Raw genomic sequence first — 18,202 nt, forward strand, 5'->3', positions numbered from 1 at the left:
TAGTCTACAATAGAATCATACTGCAGTTCTATCAGTGCATGGGAATCCCCAAGCAGGTCTTAAGTGGGGACAGCTCCCTTTCCACCTGTCCATACTTACTGACACTTGACATTTGAATAGTTTCATAAACTAGTCTAAATTGTTAGTTGTTAGTTTTAGGTCCCTAACTGGTTCGGTATACTCGTTTTAAAACACTCTTGGTAACAGTTTATACAAAGTGAGTTTCCATTTATTGTAAACGAGCAGTGTGGAAGAAGTGTCTGGATCCTTTACTTGAGTAAACATAGAAATACCACACTTTAGAATACCCCACTGCAGTCCTGTATTCAACATGTGACTGAAGTGAGGTGAAGTATATGAGTAGCTTTAGCAAAAGTACTTAATGCAGAACAAGTTTCCCTGTGAGTGTTACACTATTATATATATTTTAAAAGCATTACTACATTGTAATGTTGTAGTTACACAAGCTGGAGATTTTTTGAGCCATAAGATATATCTGCGATAAGCCGATATGACCTGATGATATCAGCCAACTGATATATCATATGACCTCTAGACAGCGTATTTTTCTGATAACACCAATGAGGTGAATTATGAATGCCACAGAAAATTGCGCAAGTCCTGTCTGACACCTGTCTGTGGTTATCTTTCTATCCCTGAAAACAATCCCACATTACATGCTTCTAGTGTGACTTTTTATCAGGAAACATAAGGGGGGGAGTAAGAACAGTGACGATGAGATACATCTTGATAAACATGTGAGGTGACAACCATGTTTTTCACATTTCAATGTCAATGTTTGACGTCTTTCTCCAGAGAGACCATACTGTCTGTCACAGGTACCTGCAACCTTTCACGAAGAGAAACTGCAGCAAAAGTTTCCATGACATCTTTGTAATGTGTTGTCACAACACGTCGGGTGAGGTGACAACTAACCGTCTGCTCAAAGTGTGTCATTAGCGCCAAAAATTTACTTCCTTGTAACAGAGGAATGAGTCCATTTTGTCATATAGCCATTTGAGTATAACTCACACTGGGATTAACTAACACAAGTCTATAATTTTCTCAAAATCACACAGATTAAAAAAGACGACTCACTCCGTAATTTACCTGAAAGAGAGCAGAATGTCGTCAATGGAAACAGACCAAAAAAGAAGATATTTTGGGAAGGTTTGTTCAAAGTTCGGCTTATGTTAGTCAACCCAAACTTCAAGCCAACGTCTAAAATTTAGCATTTTGCTTTTATGTTAACTGAATACATTCGATTGCAATAAAATGAGACCCCTCACAGTGTAAACATGTACAAATGTTTTTAAAACGCTGTTAAGCCACATAATGCTACAATCATTCTGTCAAGTTTCATTTGATAGGTGACTATGGCTCAGTGGGGTTCAAGAATAAGGTGGGTGATGTCTTATTTCATTTATTTATTTTTTTGTCAATAAAATCCCATGAAAAGACAAGTGACACACGTTTATACTATATTTGGAGATCACCATCCAAAAGCAGAGCCAGAATGAAGATCACTATGTGTGAACTGTTCAAAGATGTGATCTAGGAGCTCGAGGAGAACTCACCAACAGCCTTGGACGCCACAGTAAATAGCTGGTTGAGTCACAGACAGTTCATGGAGCCAGGAGCGAGCCAGTGAGAGCCGACCCTCCTCTCTTTTCTCCTTCTCTCCACTGTTGTCATCCACCACAATCTGAACCTAAGTATGTTTCTGCTACACCGCAGATTAGTTAAAGATGAACATGTCGCCACAAAAACTCCTGGAAATATCCCCAGCAGTCCTTAAAAATATCCAGTGGCAATTTGGCAGACGTGTTGACTTGTAACAACATAACAATGTTACCTAACCAATGATAAATAGATAAATAGATTTATTTGGCACTATCTTAAGCTGTGGACTGATAGCAGTGGATGGGCAAGACTTCTTTGTCAGTTTTAGCATTTTCATGCACTTTGTTGACACTAAGAACAAAAGAACATTTTCAGCCAAGATCTTTTATTATTGAAGTGGATAAAATAACTAATATAGCATCGTTTTAAACAAAAAGAATGTATAATGTCCCTGTAGTCCTTTGACATGTGGGTGTAGTTTTTGAATAATGTTAATTATGTTATGTGTCTACAACAACAGTGATTTCAAAAGGACATCCTTGTGACTGAGACAATGACATGATGCTAAGGAAAACATATGGTAAACCCTCAGCAGTCGTTTGCAGGTTTGAACTGGATGAGTCACTGTAGACACAGGGCTGCATGTAAACACACTGAGTCTGAGGGGGAAGTCAGCTGGCGGAAGTGAAGGTGGGTGTAAGACAATTGGAAAGGGAGTGGTGGGAGGTGAAATGAGAGGGAAGACTGAGAACGGGCAACTGGTTTCTGTAGTTTCTTCAATGACCTGACGTCAGTTGTCGTGTTTGTCATACTTTAACTGTAGAAAGGCATGAAGCTTAAAGCCCAAGGCCTATTAGATGTTGCACTTTAACCCAACTCAATCAGCAAACATGACACTCCCTCTGAAAAACTTACAGGTACCCATGTTTTGTCATCTGGTCTCGGGGCTCCCGGATTTGTCACATAAACTACGTGACCAACAGAGATCCCGTCATTGAACTCGCGTCTGATGGATGAGTCACACAGACAGTGTAGGCTGTTGCTGTGGATCTTTTGTAATTACTGTATTTCAAAAGGACGGAAGTAATTATGTCTGATGATCCAATGACACATCAAACTGTAGTTTGTATTTCTTTTTGGTAACTTAGCATTTCAACTTCTGTATTACTTTGTATATTTGTTTAAATTCAGTATGTGCTCAGGTGTAAACATTGCCTAATAAATGGTGTACATAGTACATGGATTTCATCTTTCATCTTTATTGACTGTAATCCCAGCATTATCCTAAATATTGCAACATAAGTTTTTCAAAAACATAAGCCTATCAAATGATCTACAGTTTATATGACCAAAAGCCTGATTACTACACAATCAACTTGTTGAAATGGATAGTCAAGTAATCAATCTGCAAAAAACTGATCAAAACCTATTTTGGTGATCTTCTTAAATGAGAGGATTTGCTGATTTAGAAGCTCTGCCAATAATGTTATGTTTTCACTCATGTCCATTGGTTGCTTGGGTAGATTGTGAGCAGGATTACATGAAAACTACGGAACAGATTTCCATGAAACTTGGACTGAGGATGGTTTTAGTGTGGATCCAGATAAAGGGACAGGTCTACGACCTCACTTTCTTTAACTTTGTGGGGCAGGGTGTTTTTCAGCTTCTTTTTAATTTCTCAGAGAAAAATACAAAGATCTTGACTGATGTAAATGTGGCTGCTGGGGGGCCTTGATGGAGGGATGCAGTCTAGTATAATATTGGTTTGGGATTGCATATGTTTCAGGGTTTATCATAAAAAATAGCACCACAAAAAAAAATAAAAAATAAAAAATAAAAACTCTGCAACTCTTTAGCTTTGCAGCCATGTTTTTGTGTTATCTTATCTGTTCCTTTGTTTTACGGTCTGCTCCATGTTAACTGATTTATCTCATCTCATCTCAAAATGTTTTGATCTTGATTTTGCTAACTGTGTAGCCTTGATAATAAATACACACACACACACACACACACACACACACACACACACACACACACACACACACACACACATATATATATATATATATATATATATATATATATATATATATTATATGTGTATATATATCTGTGCTCGTGTGTGCACATATAAATAGATATAAATATAAATTCAAAATGAAACTTTGAAAATTAAACTTTTCAGCACCATGCAGAGAACATGAATGACTTTAAGCCCTGCTTCACCTCCTCATCACAGACCTGCTGCACTCACTGACTCTCCTGCAGTCAGGAGCTCCTACTAGTGGCGGCTCAGCTAACATAAATAAAAGACAGGACAATGTTATGTGTGTGCGTCACTTTTTCCCCAACAGAAACCGTTGAGGAGGCCCCCTCAGTTGAAAACAGAAACACCAACATTTCTGCGGGATGACTACTATTTATGAATGGGCCTTGGTAGTAACAACAGTGGCTGAGGCGGGGAGGTGGGTGACTGCCGCCACATCACTCCCTCCCTCCCTGTCTTACGCACCACTTGCTAGACAGACTGGTTGTGCAATAACTGAGCACACACGCGTATATGGAGTGAATCAAAGGTCTCTGGAGAAATGTAACCACTAAAACACAGACCGTTTCAATTATTAAATCCACATTTTCCTGTGTAGCACGACTTTCTCGTATTTCTCAATTTCATAAGTGATCATGACAGTAATGATGATGATGGTGATGATGATGGGCAAATTACTGACTAGCAGTGTTGGGTTTTTCCATTTAAATCCATGCAGTCCGTATACTTTGCAGTACATGCATATATTACAAAGGGCTTGTAATCTGAAAGACATCAAAGACAAACATCAGGTAAATGATCAGCAGCCAGGAATTCAAAAACCACTCACACAGCCAATGTGAACAGGTGTACAAATCCCAGCGCAGAGATGAAGCGGCACTCAGAATAGATTAGATGGATCTACAGAGGTGACAGGATCAAATGTCAATCTGTCCTTTGAATAGATTTTAGTTAAAGACGCAAGATGTAAGAATTACAGCTGAGAACATAAAAAAATTTACAAAATTATCAATAGAACGTGACCAGCTACCACGGCTCGTTACAGACCCAAACTCCTGTGCTAGGAGAGTAAACACCAACACCTCCCCAAGCTCCCAGTCTGAAACCACTTGCTCCATGGTCAGCTGTACTAACCATCTGATGACAGCTACAGTATGTTTGGAGTATGTATTCGACAGGCGGCCATTCCAAGGAATGGAGAAAAATAGTTCTGAGCATATGATGTGGATTGTCTTGAAAAAGGAATGTTTCAGCGTCACAAAAGAAATACGGTAATGATTTGTCTCTCATGAAAGGACACGTTGCCCTGACTTTGTTTGCAGGACATTCGTGCCACCTCACACGCGAGGAAAGTGTTTAGGAAAGAAAAACTTTCACCCACGATGAATCACTGAAGACACAAAGGTTATTTTCTAATTCTCTCCGTACGATCAGACGAGCTCACGTGCAGACACTGGAGCAGACAGTCACGCATGAAGATGCAACATTCATACAAAAAACATCCATTTATTTGTGAGAGCACATGGGTCTGTTATGCTGTTGATTCATCCTCATCTGTGTTGCCTGTTTCATTTTACCCGTTTCTGACCAGATCTCAATCTATCTACACTTCATCACAGTTTCCAGCTGTTAGTTGGTGCTTCAGGCATTTTTACTGTACCTTTACTGGAAGTGTAGGCAGAGGTAAGGTATGTAAGTGTTGGGTTCGTTCAACCGTTTTTTCAGAGCTTCTATGCATTTTCTTGTTAGGCTTTTTTTTCACCTGCCTGTAGTATTTAAAGGTGCAAAATGCAAAAAATAGCAATGTGTTGAATTAATACTCAGAAAAAAAGGGGGCAGGATATCATCAGACTAACTGATAACTGCTGATAACTGTTGCTGCCATTAACTACTTAGCTCACTTAGTTGTGCAGGTAGTGCTGCTACAAGCTGACTCAGCCCACACTGGGAGCTCAGACCACTTGTGGAGTGTTGATGTTTTTTTTGCTATGGGACTGTCACATTTGAGATAGAAAGTGGCTCAGGGCCAGCTGGCTGGCATGCCTCAGAAGATATCTGCAACACCAGTGAATACTTTCATTTTCTTACACTCTGTTAATAGTCTTCTTTTTTGAATCATTTTAACTAAAATTATTACACACTGCCCCTGCAATGTGGTTGCGACTTGTCAATTAGAATGTAGCCACGACCTAAAAGCACACATCAAGTAAAAAGTAGGGTAATTTTCTCATAACCTTACATGTAATTGTCCTTCTTTTTGCAGCCAATGCAGTCGCCTCATGTTGGCCATTAGGAAGAATGCAGGTTTGAAGCTCTTCTGCACTGGTGTGAGATCTGGGGTATGGCGTCTCCACTCTCTTGCCAGAGCCTGCCAGGAGGCAGTGGCAATGGCAAAATTTACTGTAGCAGATTGATTGAATTCTACCAGAGAACTGAGTCTACCACAGTCGTAAAGAAAGAATGTGGAGAAAAGAATTTGCGGAGGCAGCGAACTTGGTGCTTTCACCCATGAACACCTGGCTGTACACAGTGGGCGTGGTTTGGAAACGTTTGTTTAAAGTTTTAATGTGTGAAAGCTGCTCCTCGTGGCTTCAGAGTGTGTTGGTCTTTACATGGTTTCACCTGTGACTGAAAAACAAAGCCTTTCGACGTGAGAAATGGCAGGAAGTCGTTGTCGTCCGCCTCACTGAGCTGGAAGTGAAAACTCCTGAGTCAGAAAGAAATGTGTTGACTGTGGGCCTCACACAAAGCAAGGCCGGACTTTCAGACATCCTCTCATAACACTGTAATAGCCCACTGCTGTCATAATATTGGAAGACTCTCAATTCCTGCTCATGAGGAAAATGTCAAACGCAAAACCACATCTGGATTAGAGCCGGGCCAGAGGAAAACTACAGACTGCTTAATGTTTCCTGCTGAGAGACCAGAAGACCAAAGACTGTAACTCATCTGTAAAGTGATTCTGGAAAGTTGATGATGTGAGAGGATTAAGCAAAGAGATTACGTCTTAATTATAATGAATGTGTTCGTCGGGGGTAGACGCCAATATTAATCTGGCTACTTGTTGTAATATGAGATGACAGTGGTTTCCTCTTTTGGTATCAGAATTCTTTGCTTTGACATCGATCCATGACAAGTGTTTAAAAAAGGAACCTGTTTGAAATACGTCATATTAATATTAATCCGGCATGATGCACCTCACCTAGGAAGAACAAAGTGTCATTGTGAGCTGTGTCTGATAAGAATGGTATGTGCATCACCTCCTTACCTTAGTTGCGATTTCCTCCTGTTTGCATTGCTAAGTCAATGATTGATAGCCTCGGGTAAAGCCTTCTCTTAATTTAGCTGCTCCCAACACCTCCAGCTTACCTATGGTATGCACGCGCCACTGAGTCACCTGCATGAAATGAGACAAAAAGGAACTCGCCCATGCCAAACATGAGGGAAAGAATCACTGAAAATCTATCAAAAACCTCATACATGCTCGAGATTTATATTCTGATCCGTGTGACTCAGAGCTTTTAAGAAAAACCAACACTCATCGACCCCAGTGTGCATGTATGGTGAGCAGTAACAGGTTTGCAATTGCAGGTTTTGAGAAATGAGGTACTATAGACCCTCAGACGTCATGGAGTGTGTGGTTCATATAAGAAACGCTGCACATAAGGTAAGAGCAAGCTGGCAAACACATGCAGACATTTACGGTAAGTCTCCTGGCCCGTATATCTACTAGCTGTTCCAACTGCCCACACGTTTTTTTAGGTTTAAATACTGTTTAGTTTGGTTGCCATGGTTTTTACACATTTGCTGTCACTGTCTGTACTCTCCAGCCTCTGTGGAGAGGGGGCATGCTGGTAGACATAAAAGCATATTTGTAAAGCAAACAGAGACATAGTGGTGTTGGTGAGTCATACAAAATTGAGGAAGTAGGAGGTCTGGGAGGTCAACATTTCTTTTCTTTTAACTTTACATCCTCTTCATGTCTGACTCCATCTAAATCTTCTGCAGCATGATGTACATCGTAGGAGACCACAGTGAATTGAATCCCGCTATTTCTTATTGACATATGGATTGGTATGTCTGTAACTGTGACTTTGTGATATTTAAATATCTGTATCTACCTATAGTTGTTTATTTGGAGGTTTCATGCAAGACCACTAGTAAACATAGGCAGAGAAGACATAGCAACCGTGATATTAAAGGTGCAATATGTAAGACTTGCCCACCTGTTGTATTCATATTCAAAACAACACCATAGAGCAGCCGCTCACTGCTGCCAATCCTAGCTGCCATAAGCTAGTTAGCTTGGTAAGCCGTGCATCTAGAGGTGTGGACTGGGAGCTCAGAGCACTAGAGGAGTGTTTGCTGGGGTTGGCTTGAACTGGCTTGAAGTGGCTTGAACCAGGAAAGGCTGGTGCTAGTTTGTAAGTGTGCTAACTTCAGCAGACGTCTCTGCGACACAAAACATAAACATGTTTAGTTAAACATTAATGCTGTAATTTCTTCACTCTCTGTTGACAGGTTTATTTTTCCCTAACTACAGTTCTAACATACTGCACCTTCAAACCAATAGAGACATTTTAAAAGAAACAACCAAGAAACAAGAAGCTTCAATCTCCAAGTTCAGTGTATTTATTTAAGATGAATTACTATTTTCTACTGCTATTACTCATTTAATTACTAGTTTATTTAGGATGCCACAACAATAATGCATAGCTACTGTGAATCTGGCAGTGCTATATATTTGTTCATGGATGTACACATGTGGAAATGCTACAAAACAAAATAAAATCCTTATTCAAGATTCAGAGATTCAAAGCATTCATTGCTACGTACACAGCTGAAGAAACAAGTTTCCCAGTACAGTGCAAATCCGATAAAACACTTATAGTTACATCACCTTAATAAATGGATGGAAATGCCAGGTGTAAATGCAAAGATCTATGATAAACAGGAAACATTTTAGTTGATCGTCAAGCAGTGTGCAGCGTTTTAGCTGTTAACTGTTTAAGCTCCTTGTGTAAAAGACTATTAACTTGAAAATCTAATTTTAAAGTAATTACTCAAGGCTCTACGAAAGCATAAGGCTGCCCTCTAGCTTTTAAAAGAAGGTGTGAAGGATCTGACTTAGTTTCACCCTGTTATCCAGCCAAGAGAAGTGATCCAATGATTCATGATGACGTAAGGCAGTGACTCTGATCTGGGTCAAATGCGCAATCATCTGCACCCATAGCGACACTGAAAGTGGATTTTTCCATACAAGGCTTCTTGCTGCCCTGGGCCTTAATGTATTTTTCATGTGGCCTGTACAAAATGCAGGACAGTATCAGGTCTTTGCTGTTTGAACATGTCATTGCTCTACAGGACAAACATTAAGTCTATTTGCACTATTTTAAGTAAATCACATACAATATGTGCATATTCTGCCACAGTTAAAGGAGAAAAAAAGAATAGTTTCTTAAGACTTAAAGTCAATTGCTTTTGCACTTGCTAACTTTTCTTGTATGAGGCCCCTTTTAATGGTCACATAAATAATTTCATTGTTTCAGTCAACTGTTGTATATTTTTTTTAACAGTCTGAAGCTCAAATCTTGTTTTGTTGTTATTCATTTCAACAACTCTGATTTAAATGTAAGTCACGCCTGTCATATCAAAAGATACATACAGTTTTATATTACAGTATTGACTATTTACTGACTTTGAAATGGATAAATAGAGATAGATAGAAAGTGAGGCTAATATTGGACTGTCAGCTGACATTTTTAGAACTGATGGCACTAAACATTCTGCTAAATTCCATTTTAAGAAGCCTGTATGACCGAGGGACTGAAAATAGCTGTAAACCCCACCTGACATGTATCCTGCGTGTGCCTGAATAAAAACACCCAGTAATCCTTTAAGCCAATAAATGTAGGACACAGACACAAAGGACACCAAAGGACAGAAGTCAACCACTGCTACCTGAGCTGTCCCCCAAAATATTATTTGGGTGCTGAGAGCATTTACATTCCAATTTTCATTCATTCATCAGCATTCAGCTAAAGTGAAGCTTACACAGACGAAAGCAGGTAAAAACACAGGACTCAGAGCAACTGAGTGCTTTGGTTTTTTTACGCTGAAGCTTGTGGAGAGATATCGCCTGATACGTACTCTCTGCATGCTGGTCTCAGGTGAAACCTAAGAACACACACTGTCAAAAGCAGGACAGGAAAATATACAACTATGCAGGCACTGCTTCAGACCATCCTCCATGAGCATGATAAAACAGGGAAACTGTCACTGAGACCTTTTATATCATTTAAATAATACAAACCTTTGTGGGGGATAGTAGTGGTGAGAGTAATGGGTTACTTTTTTACACTAATACATTTACCAACTGTATGTCATATCAATCTTTTTACTTGAGTGTCTCCATTTTATGTTGCATTATCTTTCAGACGGAATGGATGTACCTTTTACTATTTATATACATTATATACATTTATATACTTACAGATTTGCATGATAGTTGCTTGGCAGATCAACATTTTATAGTCACAGTAACAGTTTTCCTGCATGTGTTACAGGCCCCGTTTAGTATTAATACTCTACTGTACTCTACTACTACTACTACTACTACTACTCTACTGTTAGTTTCCACGTTCGAACTGTACCTTTACTTCATATTAGAAAGAAAGAAATATATTGCCATATTGGAAAAAAAAAAAAAAAAAACCTTTGTAACAGTGAAAAAAGCTGAAACAAACCTCAGAAAGAACCCCAGAAGAGGGATCCCTCTACAGACAGACATGCAGTAGATGTGGTCACTTGTACAGAACAGAACAACAAAATCACAGTTTACAAATTTCATTGACAGAATATCTGATACATGGAAATTAAACATACATAAAAATATATATGAAGAGCTTGTTGCAGCTGTTATAACGCTGTGATCCTACCCCCTCACTGGAGTACCACAGTGCAGAAACAAGTGATGGGGGGTGGAGTGGCTGATTCAGAGACCCCATTTGCCCTAATACAAGACACAGAACCATCAAAATGATTTTGAAGCTGTTTAAAAAAAAAATAAAAAAAATTACATAATATTGCTGTAATGAATCAGCAGCAATACTACAATCATGTGTTGATGACACTCTGAAAGGGGCATTTTGTAATATAAGTGATTTTACCCTTGAGACTTTGAGCACTGTTTTTGCTAAGACTAACTCTATAGACTACTTTAACCTGAGTAAGAGTTTGAATGAAAGACTTGTAGGTTTTCGTACATTGCAGTTTTATAGTTTTACCTTTGTAAAATGTTCACACTTCTTCTACCATAAATAAGCAGAAATTTCTACAAGATGAGGACAGGCAAATACATATCAGGCATCTTGTTACAAAACTAAAAGAATTACACATTCTTAATTTGACCTGGTTGTCAACCCTTAATTTCTTCCATGATCTGAAGAACCTCAGTGCCTCACCATAAAAAAAGTCATTTTGTCATGTTTGCTGTAGATATCTTCGGTTTCAGTGCTTGCTCCCAACAACACAATAAATCTCACTTATCTGTGAAAAGATGCACAGGTGCATGGATTCTCGTTCTTTAATCCGTTTTTATACTCACTTAAACATTTGTACATCCATGTGAACATGAAAATAAATGTTTTCCTAAATGTAATGCTAGTTGTGGGCACGCATAAAAGGAAAACCATAGTTAAAAAAAGGATTGAGAGACTACAATGTGATGTTTGTGTTGAAAATAATGGAGAAGCACATGATAAAGCATCACTAAACATTCCCTGCCCGTAGCCAGAGCTGTTTTGCGCTTTAAAAGATTCTCCTTCATGTTTTCCTTTCCCTGTGAAGCTCCAGATGCCTCGCAGAACTTTGAATTCCAGAAAGATCCTTTTATTTGAGAGTTCATCTCAGGGATAGAGTTAACTCTTGATGCGCCATTTACAGTAGTGAAATATAACACAGTAGCTGTTGTGTGCTGCTCCTGGGAAGAGGAGGCTCTTCTCTTAACTTTCTGAAGTTATGAATAAAATGTTTTGTTCTCTCTCTCCCTTTATCTTTCCCCCTGTCCCTCTCCCTGCCTTCATTGGGCCATCATCAAGTGGCTTCGGCTTCTAATTCCTGAGGTGAAATCCTCTTAGGATCTATGCTCTATTTCTGTTCTATAGGGTCTTTTTTGAAATCTCCATTAGACCAAGCTCATTGGCTGGCGAAGACACGTGCACACACACAAAAACACACACTGTCCAGCAACAGATAGCTTAGTGAAGTGATCGAGTGTCGGACCAGTGCAAAGTTTAGCAACTGAATCAAAGGGAGGACTTCTCTGTGACGTGGGAGGTAAGAAAAACTCTTGTTTTTTGAAGATAATGGAGTGAAATGAGATAAAATTTTGAGGATATGTGTTTGAAAAAGAGAAGCTTGATTGTGAAGCTATTTGCTCTACATGCTTTTACATACATTTGACACTGTCTTTGGGGGCATTTGAGATTTTTCATGTATATACGTAACCATGCATACTACATTAGAACATTAAGTGTCATATAGAGAGGTGGGGTTTTTTTGCATTTATGGATTAGTTTCTGTCTTGTTTTAGAATAAATCGTGAACAAATGATCTTTTCTTCTGAAACTGAATTTAGTCATGGGTCTGTGTCGAATTGAAAGTCAGCTGGTCACAACAGTTTATTGTCTTGTGTCCTGCTCACACACACAAAGAATCGAAACATTTTCCCAAGACTTCATGCGCTCATGCTAGAACTAATCAGTGCAAATCTCCATTCGTGGATTTGGGGGTCAGGGAAGTGGAAGATCACCCGGGCAGCACCCTGCCTGCACGCAGGAAGGAAGACTACAGTAATTGAAACCGTGGACAGGAGCCAGGAGATATTAGATCTGCATACGTCACACACATCTTCTGACACCACACACATTACAAAGCAGTGTGAGAAGAGGGACCACAGAATAACTCCTACTGAACATCCGTGGACCAATGACACTAAATGCACACATGAAAACAAAGAATATGATATGAAACCTAAAGGAATGAACTTCATTTTCCTGTTTGTGATATATAAATTGTCATAAAATGTGTTATATAACAACTTATCCAACTGATATGCACACACTGTTCGTGCTGTACAATTTTGTTTTGTTTTTTAAGGTTTCATGTTAGTTTTGGTTGCCAAGCCCATCTGTTCCATCTTAAAACAATAGTGAGCAGGAGAGAGATCTGTTGCAGTTGGGTAATCCTCTTACACTGCATTAATTAAATTAAGTATCATGAGACTAACTTGGTATCCAGTAGAGCCGTCACAGTGCAAAGATTTTATATCTGTGGCTTTAGAGTTGAGAAAAAACAAGTTTTACCGGCCATGAACACCTTAGAGAAGTTTTGTGCTTCAGCGTATCATTGGCTCCAGTTGTCGTTGCAGCAGCAGTGCCCCGGGGAGTGACAGTTTTCTGTTGCCACTTTAAGCATCGAAAGCATTCCACATCACATGAATGACCTTCCTTTGCATCTGCCGGTCTGACTGTCTGTTTCTTGTCTTTCAGGGAGCTAACCAGAAAAATGGCCGACAGAGTGATTGACTTGGATGAGAACGCAACCCACACAGGTGAGTCCAAGCGTTGTTTTCAAACATCGCTTTTTAACAACTTGGTGGTTTGTGCTTGTGTCTTATCAATCTATGTGCGTAAACATACATTTTAGTCATCACTTTTAATATAAATTGCTTTAAAGCAGCTGGCTGTAAACAGACAACAGGACGACCAAAATAAAAGAGGTTACAGATCTGTGAAGATTTGGCAGTTTAACTGACGCTCTAATCTTCTTTTTCTTATGCAACAGTGGTGCAATTAGTGTGCGTCCTGGAGGGTTGAGGATGAAGCTTTAATCCCCAAATTAAAACGGGAAACAATGCCTACCGAGGATTCATAGCTGCCTAGTCACTGAGCTTTAAAACCCATATTTGGGGACGGCTGTGGCTCAGGAGGTAGAACGGGTCGTCCCGTAATCAGAAGGGAGCTGATTCAATTCCCGCTTCCCTCGGCTGCAAACCCCAAATTTGCTCCTGATGAGCAGGTTGGCACCTTGCATGGCAGCCTCTGCCAATAGTGTATGAATGTATATGTGAATGGGTGAATGTGACACGGGTTGTAAAGTGCTTTGAGCAGTCTGTAGACTGGAGAAGCACTGTGGAAATGCAATACCATTTAGCATTTAGGACTGAACTGTGTCTTCTTCCAAAATGTTTTTTTTTTCTTTTTTGGATGCCTCTGTCCACCTTTATACTGGCTTACCAAATACTTGGTAACACATGCAGTCTAATTATGAATTAATTTATGTACCACTTCTTCAAGGCACTTGTTATCTAAAGCCTTTGTTAACTGAATAAAAAATGCTCTTTGCCTCTCCAAAGGTCCAAAGGGAGTCATCAATGACTGGAGGAGGTTTAAGTTGGAGAGTATGGACCAGGATAACTTGCCTCCTGCAAAAAAGGAACTTCTGAGACAAATGTCATCCCCGGGCAGGCCGAAAGATGATGCCAGAGCAAACCTTAACCGCAAGGTAACACTAAAAACAGCAAAGATGGCAGAGTTTTTCTTTGATGGGCAGAAAACACTGTGCTTTGATTGAAATTTTCAGGCATGATGCAATATGAAACAGCTGCAACTTGAATTAAACGTGATGTTTTGGGATGGATCTCCAGTGTAGCACTAGTAGTCGTGCAAGTAAAGGAAGTCTTATGAGAGTTTCTTGGAATTATTTCAAAATTTTGTCATGTTAATGATGGCTGAATCACTCTGCTAACCATTAGAAACGGCAAACTGTAATGAACATGTTTTAATGTCAATCTTTCAGATGAGTGTGCAAGAGTATGAACTTCTCAAGGAGGAGGATGAGGGATGCTTAAAGAAATACCGGAAGCGGTGCATGCAGGAGATGCATGATAAACTCAGCTTCGGGCCCAAGTTTGAAGGCGTGCACGACCTGGACAGCGGAGAGGCCTTCCTGGAAGTCATCGAGAAGGAGCATTACAGCACGGTGGTGGTTGTCCACATCTACAAGATCGGGGTCAAAGGTTGTGAGGAGCTCAACAACTGCCTGGACTGCCTGGCCACTGAGTATCCCACCGTAAAGTTTTGCAGGATCGATGCTGTCTCATCTGGTGCTGCTGAGCGCTTCTCAGATGAGGTTTTGCCTACACTGCTGGTGTACAAGGCCGGAGAGCTGCTCGGGAACTTCCTGGCCTGCACGCAGCACCTAAACGAGGAGTTCTTCGCCACTGATGTGGAGGCTTTCCTCAACAGCTACGGGGTGCTGCCAGAGAAAGAGTTGCCTGGTATGGAAGACGAAGAAGAAAATGATGTAGAATAACAAGCTGAGGAGGAATCTGTATAAAGACCTATGAAAGACAAGGCTATGGCAAATAGACAAACCATTACATCTCCACTAGTTCACTAGTATTTGAGGAATGTTGTCAAAAGGAGAAATTTTGGTTGAAGAAACATCAGTGTCCCAGATATGGGCACTCTCAGATAAGGGTGTTGGTTAAATTATGGTGAGGAGACACAATGCTTAGAAATGAATAAATCACAAATCCTTCCACCTCCACTGCAAACAAAAGCCAAAACCAGCTGACTGTACATTTAAATAATCGCATTGTTTTATTTTATAATGATAGCAAATATTACATACTGTATGTTGTAAAAATCAATTCAAATACCTTTTTTTTAGCATTTTATTAGTTTGATCTGTACACATGTTATAGCTATAAAGTTATTTATATATCCAGGGTTTGTACAAGTGACATCCTATAATGTGATACAATATTCAAAAACATGTATACTTGAGGTCTCTGTGTTTTCTTGCCATAAAAAAAGGAAACTTTAAAGAGTTAAACAGATGAGAAACTCCAAGCACTCAAGAGGCCGAAGCACTTTGGATATGGAAACATTTATGTGTAAACATTTCTTCCGCTACTTACCCCTGTAGCTCCTTAAGCCAGTGAGGTGGGAGGTGTAGCTGTGTCTGGAAAGAACATCCACATGCCTCTGACATTTCACCATCACCATCCATGTCTCTGTATTTTCTATTGTGAAAGCAGGAGAAAGTCATGGAGAATACACGAAAAGGAAAGCATGGGTCTTGGGTTTTCTTAGTGTGGTATGATTCAGGCAAGTCCTCGATACGACGCGATGGTTAATAACGTCATCGTCATATCTGATTTTGATAAGGATTCTGTTACTATTTTAAAATGTGCACCAGAAAATGATGAAACCTAACCACATAAACTTATATGCATGTTGTTCAGAATAAACTACAAATAAAAGGACATTTAAAAAAAAAAAAAAACAACAATTTGATTTGCATTTTATTGATATATGATACTAGAAATTCTGATGATTTCCTGGCAACCTCACAGCGATAACAGGAAGTCAAGACATGATATAAAGTGGTGAGTAGGGAGCTTTAGAGGAGCTCTACATTACAATTTGATTGAATCACTTTTTTAGTGGCCATATGTGAGCAGAGTGTCTCTCTGCTGAATATACAAGCCTGTGGATGATTTGTGGAAGTTGTTCGATGCTGCTGGACTGTGGATTTCTGAAGTATTTGAGTTTGATTTTCCGTGACAGTTTAACGGATGTGACTTTATGCTCGTTCACGAGTACCTTGTCTCAGTGACTCTCTGTGCTCCGCTAACAGAGAGAAAGAGTCACTAACATTAGTTCAGAAATTGAGTCCACTAACATATACTAACGGCCAGCTTCCACCACAACACAGAGCACCACTGAAAGTGTTGGTGGGTAGGATTTTTTCACCCTTGGACAGAGCCAGGCTAACCATTTCCCCCTGCTTCCAGTCTCGGTGCAAAGCTAAGCTAACCCGCTGCAGGCTGTAACTTTATATTTAACATACAGATAGAAAATCAATCTTTTTATCTACTTATTGGCAAAAAAGCCAACAGGTGTATTTCCAAAAACGCTCTCCTCTTATCTTAAACGTGATTCCTTCTCACAGATTGAGCGTCACCACCTCGATCACCACCATTGTTACAGGAGATTCAGCCAAGAATGATGCTCCACCATTCTTTTGCTGTCTTTAAACCACAAAGAACTAAATCTAAACTCCAGAAAGGGGGCCCTTACTTGACCCCTCTGTTTTTGAGGAACTGTCTTAGCCTTTTATACAAACAAAGTCCAAAACTTTGAATGAATCCCAGTTTTTGTGATGACTGTAACTTTAGGAATATTGCTAAACATAGCAATTACAAGGACATATATATCGCATCTCTACCATTTTTCCATGAATTCTGCAAGAATCCATACAGTGGCATACGGCTGTGTTTAAATCAGAAGCACCAAGGTAAGAAAACTGCAAAATACACACATGCAGGGTTACATACCACTGCAGCAGACATCTCTCCTTCCTCCTGTTGAAGCAGGCTGTCACATGTTAACTAACCTCGTCTCTCGGTGCTGTAACTCACACTTGACTCCCATGTGACCCCGATAGGCTGCAGGCATGCCAAAACCACAACATAAAAGCCGGTTAGGATTTTTGAGTAAAGACTTGCAATACTAACCCACAATTTGATATGTCATGAATTAAATTGAGTTGCCTCCTTTCTGCAGAAACTGCCAAACTCATTACCACAAACACATCCACTGCTACTGTAGGAAAGAGGCATGCAACAAAGGCAGGTTGTTGGCTCCAGGTTTCTATATTATCAACATACAGTAGAGCCAGTTCAACTCTGCCTTCTTAAAAAACTTGCTGAGTCATATATCTTGAATCTCTTGGCAGTCCCCTGTCTGACAATAGCTAATCTAATTAAAAAAAACATAAATAAAAATAAAATGAATAAATAATAATAATAATAATAATAATAATAATAATAATAATAATAATAATAATAATAATAATAAATGTTGCCACTGTACTTTTCTGCAAATCCTAGATACATTAAATTTGTATGTTTCAAATACCGCGACCCTGCAGAGGATTAAGCGGCGTACATATAATGTGTACAGATGATGGATGGATGTTTCAAATATATCATAATGAATTTCCAAACATCACATGTCACATTACGTGTCGATCAGCTATCCACTGTTGGAGACCACTGTTCGCTTACCATTTGAATCAGCAACCAACATTTGCAGCTCTTTGCAGCCGTATTTGTGCAAACAAATCTGGGTAATTCAAACATACAGTATCTGTGGTTTGTTCATTCTGGCAGTGGAGTTGTTTACTGTTGGTTTCCTGCTTTCTTTTCTCTTCAGCTGTATCAACAAGGGTTGCAGGCTCACTTTTATCCTAATAGTCATAACATCAGATAGCCGCATGTAAAGCTTGATCAAAAAGTCTTATTTGATGATGTGTATCCCAAAATAATCAGACCAATATGATTAAGGACATATCTTTGGTATAGTGTTTTTCTACCAGCGAAAAAGGATGGGTTATGGTCATCACGAGCAGTTCAACATATTTTTTTCACAAATAACGTTGTCAAAGCATCGAAATAAA

General features: G+C 39.5%; 1 protein-coding gene across 1 annotated transcript; it reads left to right on the plus strand.

The window, feature by feature from the left end:
- Window positions 1-11,860: 11,860 nt before the first annotated feature.
- pdcb (phosducin b) lies at window positions 11,861-15,290 on the plus strand. Its single transcript, XM_037114888.1, has 4 exons — window positions 11,861-12,007; window positions 13,222-13,283; window positions 14,088-14,236; window positions 14,531-15,290. The coding sequence occupies exons 2-4, from the start codon at window positions 13,238-13,240 to the stop codon at window positions 15,044-15,046; spliced, it is 711 nt and encodes a 236-aa protein (XP_036970783.1). The 5' UTR covers window positions 11,861-12,007; window positions 13,222-13,237; the 3' UTR covers window positions 15,047-15,290.
- The last annotated feature ends 2,912 nt before the right edge of the window (window positions 15,291-18,202 follow it).

Source organism: Acanthopagrus latus, chromosome 11, assembly GCF_904848185.1.
Source record: "Acanthopagrus latus isolate v.2019 chromosome 11, fAcaLat1.1, whole genome shotgun sequence".
In the NCBI taxonomy this organism is placed as follows: domain Eukaryota; kingdom Metazoa; phylum Chordata; class Actinopteri; order Spariformes; family Sparidae; genus Acanthopagrus; species Acanthopagrus latus.

Bases quoted from the DNA above. Each gene is read 5' to 3' on its own strand.
- pdcb (XM_037114888.1), top strand. From the start codon at position 13,238: ATGGCCGACAGAGTGATTGACTTGGATGAGAACGCAACCCACACAG. The intron at 13,284-14,087 runs GTGAGTCCAAGC...GCCTCTCCAAAG, and splicing joins TGAGAACGCAACCCACACAG to GTCCAAAGGGAGTCATCAAT. The intron at 14,237-14,530 runs GTAACACTAAAA...TCAATCTTTCAG, and splicing joins GAGCAAACCTTAACCGCAAG to ATGAGTGTGCAAGAGTATGA.